The 6,589-nt window shown below is 42.3% G+C and overlaps 1 protein-coding gene across 1 annotated transcript in view; it reads right to left on the bottom strand.

Annotated features, from left to right (window-relative positions):
• The window catches only part of LOC102483808 (multidrug resistance protein 1), a gene marked incomplete in the record, with an annotated part of 79,478 nt that overhangs the window by 3,255 nt on the left and 69,634 nt on the right, over positions 1 to 6,589 (bottom strand). Inside the window, 1 exon segment of the mRNA XM_006170484.3 lies at positions 3,043 to 3,246. Coding sequence (XP_006170546.3) covers positions 3,043 to 3,246 — 204 coding nt within the window.

Here is a 6,589-nt window from a genome sequence, read left to right as displayed (position 1 = left end):
ATTAAAAAAAAATAAAAAAATAAAAAGAAACAGGAAAGAAACACCATTGCTGAGGAGTGTCATAAGTTAATTTGGGTGCAGGAAAAGCCTTTCCAAAGAGGTAATAATTCTGGGATATATTGGTAAGTATTGGAAAGGAGCCTGCCATGGAAAATCAGAGGGAACCAGCTTGGAGAGTTCTAGAAACTTCAGGAAGAACCATGAGGCCAGAACAGAGTGAGCGTGCAAGAGGGTAGTGAAAGACAAGGTCATAAAAATCATCGAGGGCTAGATATGTTGACTTTTATAAGCCTGGGTAAAAGGCTGGCTTTTATTCCAGTTGTAACCAGAGCAACTGGGGCCTTTTAAGTAGGAAGCAGCAGCATTTGATTTATAAGAGATATGAGTGGCTTCTGTGAGAAGGATATGGACTATCAGTAGATAAGAATAGAAGCAGGGAGATCAGTTAGGAGACACAATGTGACTTTGGGCAAGTTCCATGGCCTCTGAATCTTGGGTTTTATCATCTGTCCTACAGGATAATTCAACAGAATACTGAGAGGATTAAATAAGATTATGTATATAGGGACCAGCAGATGCGTAATGGTTATGTCGCTGGACTCCCACACAGTCAACTGCAGTTCAAGTCTTGGACCCAGTGGCTTAAGACTCACACTGGGGCATGTGAGTGTGTGCCCAAAATCTTGAGAGAATGGAGGAGAAGGGATTGCAATGTGGCCATCCCCATGGGTGGGGAGTGATTTCCTCTTTTCTTTCTCTCTGGCAAGCACACACGCCTTATAGCAAAAATCTCTCTTAAAAAAAAAAAAGATAACATATATAGAGTTCTTGATACCTGGTATATAATAAATGCATAATCAATGGCAACCTGGTCATTACAATCAGATGGTGTCTGATTTTGAATATTACATAAATTGGCTAGTCCAGCAACCACCACTTTTCCTACTACCTGCCTTTGCCCCTCTCATGTGCCACCACTGATTTAGAGCATTTATCACATCCCTGACCTCAACTCTGAACATGTGCTATATTCACACATATCCATTTCTATTTGCACCCCTTTCCTCACCTCCCTGAAAGAACCCCCAAAGTCAATTCTGATGCACCCCTTCGAAGGTGCTAACGTGTAGTTTCCAATGCATTAGCTCAGAACTGACTGTCTTATTCCAAGGACCAATTGTCTTTTTGGTATAAGTAAGACTCCTTTGTGGAACATTTCAAACACTTCATTAAATAGCGACATGGTAAATAGCAGGACCTGCACCTAAGGGTCAGCACCATCCTGCTGTACCTCCAAAAGGGGCCTCAAACATGAGGTTTGCCCACACAAGTCCTGGCTGAAGAACACTAAAGCTGATCCAAATGATACTTTTGAAGGAATTCCAAGAAAATAGGGTGAAGAGTCCGAAGGACAGCAGGGAGGTATAAAACAGCGATAGTGGTGATGACTGGGACCTTCTTTGTCGTTCGTCTTGGTGAGGTGCCTGGTGCAGGGACAAAGGACCTTAGACATCTGGGCCTACCAAGAGCCAGGGTCCCTCTCTAACTCCTGAGAACCTCGAATCTTCCACAGGGAGATGTATCAGCACTGTGATCGTTAGGCCCGGTTTTAGGCGTCAGCCCTGTTCTAGCCTCTCATTTCTGCAGTGATGCAGATCATGCAATGTCAGGCTGTCCCACCATCAGATCACCACTTTGTTTTTTGAACAGACAGAGCTACAGCTTTGGAACACAGTGGTTTGAATAATCAGCTCTAAAGCACACAGGCACTGCCTGCCTGGGCCTCAGCCTCACCTGAAAAATGAGATAAGAGAACTTAGATCACTCTAAGGAGGAAAGCGTTTGCTAGGAAACACAGTAAATGCCACATAAGCATCTGTTAAATACTAGTAGGAAAAAAATAAGCATGCAGAAAACGACAAAAAAAGTGTGAGGGCAAGGATAAACGGACATGCGGTAAAAAGAGAAGGCAGTACAGAAAGAAAGGTCTGCTAATCATTTAAACTGAATAGATAACCCAGCTCTTTTGCATATTGAATCTCCCCTATGGTGTGATAAAACAGGCCTGCTTTCTTCTACATAGGAGCAGATTTAAATTTGTTTGAAAGAGAGGGGTTGTGGCGGGAGGGGAAGAGGGAGAAAGGAAAGAAAAAATAAATCGGGGGAAGGAAGAAAGCAGAAGGAAGAAAACATGTGAAGACACCAGCCATTGCCTGACACTAGAAAAGACCACTAAAATTAGCTGTCAGTCTCGCAACCTAAAGATTGATTTTGCTACTTTTCTCATTTCTAATCTGCTGAATAAGTGTCAGAAAAGATTGTGGGAAACTGCACATTAGCTAGTCCGAGAGGCCATTTTCATGAGTCTCTTACTATTGCCATCTTAGGCTCAGAGAGCCAACAATTACAAAGGCTACAATTGGCTCCCCTTCAAAAAAAACCTCACCTTCAAAACCATACTCTGATTGGTCACTTCCCATAGCAAATCAGTAAGCTTAGAATCCCTCAGATTTGTATATCCGGCACCTCATGATTGGTCCACAAAGCAACCAATCATAACCCACCTTTTACTATCATTCATTCAACCAATCATGGCCCACCAACATGTATATAACCACAATCCCTGGCCCATAATCACCAGATGACCCTGAAGACCCTGAAGAGTCGTGATACCGCATCATCTCCAGACAACCCTGAGCTGCGACACCGCATTGTCTCCGGACGACCCTGAGCTGTGACACTGCGTCATCTCCAGATGACCCTGAGCTGTGACACTGTGTCGTCTCCGTGCTGCCCACAATAAAGAGACAACCCTAAAGAGACACTGCGTCGTCTCCATGCTGTGACAGAGCGCCGTTCATCCCGTCTCTCACTCCTTCCCTCAGGAAACCTGTTCGACTGTCCCGCGGGTAGGGGCAAAGACTGCTTTGGGGAATGGTTGTAAAGACATCCTTAGAACATAGTAAGGAGTAGGGAGTAACAAACAACACTGGGTCTAGTTTTTAATTTGCTAGGTAAGCCATTATCCTTAGTCAGACTCACCTTCCCAGCACCTTCGAGTTCTTGCTTATCTTTGCGTGCTTGTCCAGACAACATTTTCATTTCAATAACTCCTGCTATTGCAATGATGGGTACAATTGCCAAGAGTAAAAGTGTTAACTGCCAACCATAGACTAAGGATATAATAATTCCTGTCCCAAGATTTGCCAAATTTTGGGTAATTACAGCAAGCCTGGAACCTATGGCCTGCAAAATGAACAAACAGAAAAATTAGAGAGATACTTTTATATTATCTTGAAAATTCATTTTTATATTTTCTTAAGAATTATAACAATCTGCATTCATTAAAATCTATTTCCTATGTTTTTGGTTATAACAAAAAAATCAAGGTTTATTTATAAGAAGCTCATTGGGTTTCTAAAAATGAGGATTTCCATGAGTTCACAGTAAACACTGAAAGCAAAAGACCAATAAACCAGAATTCAATTACATATTTTCACTCTTATTTATTAATATCAAGGAAATCTTAATTAATCAAACAAGATCTACAAATTAGAAAAATCAAAGAGTCTTATAATTACTATACGTTAAACTGGGAATCGTGGAGGTTTCCAGTGTTAGGTATGTGACTATAATGTAAGCATAATATTTATCTCTAAAGACATTGAAATATGTCTGAGCCTACTTGAGATGCTAATGATGTTTAATTTAATTTGAATTTGATTAGGAAAGATGCACAAACTTGAAAGTTACGGAATGTAGTTGAGGGGACACTAAGCAGGCCTCAGAGCCTTGAGCACAGGAAGCCTTCCACAGAGGGAACATGACGTCTGGTTGTGTACAGTCATTTCCGACTGTGATCCAGAAGTCAATCTACAAAGGCATTTAATTCACTGCTACATAATTCAGTCCACCGTGCCTCCTCTAGGTGACCAAGTCTGTTCTTTGAGTCCCAGACCGAACAGCTTGAGAAACACACTGGGCATGTGTATATGTGTGCCCAGAATTCCTCAGAGGAGATGGAGGAGAAGCGACTGCTGTGTGGCCAACCCCACTGGGGATTTCTCACTTTTCCTCTCTCTGTTGAGCATATGCACCCTATGGTGCATATAAAAAATAAAATAAAATTCTTATCATTTCACTTAAATGCCCATTAGAAATTCTTTGTGTTTATTAAAAAAAGTATATTTCTTACACTTCCTTTTTTTTTTTTTGAGGGGTTTTCGCTATAGGGGGTGGGCACTGGAAGACAGACAGAGAGAGACAGAGAGACAGAAAGCGAGAAATCACCCCCCAGGGAGGATGGTCATGCCACAGTCCCTTCTCTTCCATTCTCCTCTCGGGATCTTGGGCATGCACGCACACGTGCCTTGCATGTTTTAAGCCACCGGGTCCAGAACGCGAACCGCGGTCAACTACGTGGGAGTTCAGTGATATAGCCATTACGCTAACTGCTGGTCTCTTACACTCCCTTTTGAAATGAGGAATATGGTGTTTAACTTTCACCTGTCCCTCAGTCAGCTTCTTTCAGAGAAAGAAAAAAAAATTGGTATCTCATTGCTTTTGATTTCTACATAGTTCTTATTTGTTTCTTTCTCTTCAAAACTCTAGATATCATACCAAAATAAAATGGAAAAGCTCCTAACTTCATAGGAAAATATTAAGATATGATTAGTATTTAGCAAGATTGAGCTCCTTCAATAATTTACAATCCTAAAAACATCTAAAAAAATTCATTGATGGGGAAGTTAAATATGAAAAAAATATAACTTACTTAAATAACATCACTGACTGTATGCACAAACCTGAGTTGGCCATGCCTTGGGTAGCATAGTTTTATGACAGCATAGTTTGCTTCAGATATTTTTATGTATAAGAAGTTAATTATACTACTTTTTACTGGAAGATAGACATGCATAGGTACTTATGAATATCTGTACATGGGCATATAAATGTTTATATCTTTATACATGCACACACATGTATCTCCCCTTACAAACAGGTCAAGTATGGTATAAACGGGATACAACTGTTGGGACCAGCAGAGGGCGTAATGGTTACATCACTGCTCCCATGTAGTCCACTGTGCTTCATGTCCCAGATCTGGTAACTTAAAACGCATTCGGGCGCGTGGACATGTGCCCAAAATTCTGAGAAGACAATGGAAGAGAACAGATTGTGGCAGGGCCATCACCCCTTGGGGGTGATTTCTCACTTTCTGTCTCTCTGATAACTGCAAGCACCCTATAGCAAAAAAGTCCTCAGATAAATAAATAAATAAAACCAAAAAAAAACTGGATACAACTGTCTTCTCTAGTCAGTCTGTGATTACAGCTATTTTTGGCTTTTCTTTTTTTTTTTTTTTTTCCTTTTTTTGGGGGAGGTTTTTGCTATAGGGCACGTGCGCTCACCAGACAGAGAGAGAAAGAGAGACAGAAAGCGAGAAATCACCCCCCAGGGGGATGGTCACACCGCAATCCCTTCTCCTCCATTCTCCTCTCGGGATCTTGGACACGCATGCACACGCGCCTGGAGTGAGTTTTAAGCCACCAGGTCCGGGACACGAACCGCAAGGCTTTTCTATTTCAATGGCATACACCAACCTGCTTGTTTCCTCTTCCTTGCATTTTTTTTTAAGCCACTCTTCCCAGTTCTGGAGAACACTTTTGACTAAAAGTGGCTCACAGTAGTGCACAGGTGTCCACTCATGGGCATGAGAGAGTGACAGTTTGAGGTGCCTTGAGGAAATAAGTGAAAAGCAGGCTTTTCACCAGTGGACAATTGGAGACTAGTGGACTTGGCCAAAGTCCTCACAAACAACACTGTAGAGGCAAAGGGAAGACCACCAATCTGGCAGCTATAGGAAAGCACTGTCGCCTGAGGCAGGTCACAATACCAGAGGGACCAAAGGGGAGGGAAGAATTTATGAAACACAGTACACTCAGATGACATCTACTCAGAGTTCTACTATAAGGGACAGATTTCCTGTTCCTTCCAGGATACTGTCTTTCCTACCAAACGGATATGAGAAGTGTCTGTCAGAGCACAACAGCACATACAACAGGTCTGTAAAAGGCAAACTTGAATTAGGGCAGCAAAGTCTGGTTAGACAATGCAGGATTCAAGAACCTCGGAGACACAATTTGTCCACAGTGATTACTATTCCCCAAAACGTCTGTAGCTAGCAAAATTAATTTATATTAGGTTTGTTGATAGGCTTTAGTACCAATTTAAATTAGAAATCAAATAGAGACCAATACTTTATGTGCTTTTTCACCTACCGCTCTATTTCTCTGTCCCATATTACAGAAAGTCCTTTTTTTTTTTTGGAGAGGTTTTCGCTATAGGGCGTGTGCGCTCACCAGACAGACAGAGACATAGAGACAGAAAGCGAGAAATCACCCCCCAGGGGGGATGGTCACGCCGCAATCCCTTCTCCTCCATTCTCCTCTCGGGATCTTGGGCACGCACGCACACGCGCCCGGCGTGAGATTTAAGCCACCGGGTCCGAGACGCGAACCGCGGTCGACTACGTGGGAGTCCAGCGACATAGCCATTACGCTAACTGCTGGTTCCCAAGTCCTTTGAA

The sequence above is a fragment of the Tupaia chinensis genome, unplaced genomic scaffold (assembly GCF_000334495.1).
Source record: "Tupaia chinensis unplaced genomic scaffold, TupChi_1.0 Scaffold148587_1, whole genome shotgun sequence".
NCBI classification, from domain to species: Eukaryota; Metazoa; Chordata; class Mammalia; order Scandentia; family Tupaiidae; genus Tupaia; species Tupaia belangeri.
Note: the sequence above shows the minus strand (reverse complement) of the source record. Positions and strands in the feature narration are given on the sequence as shown.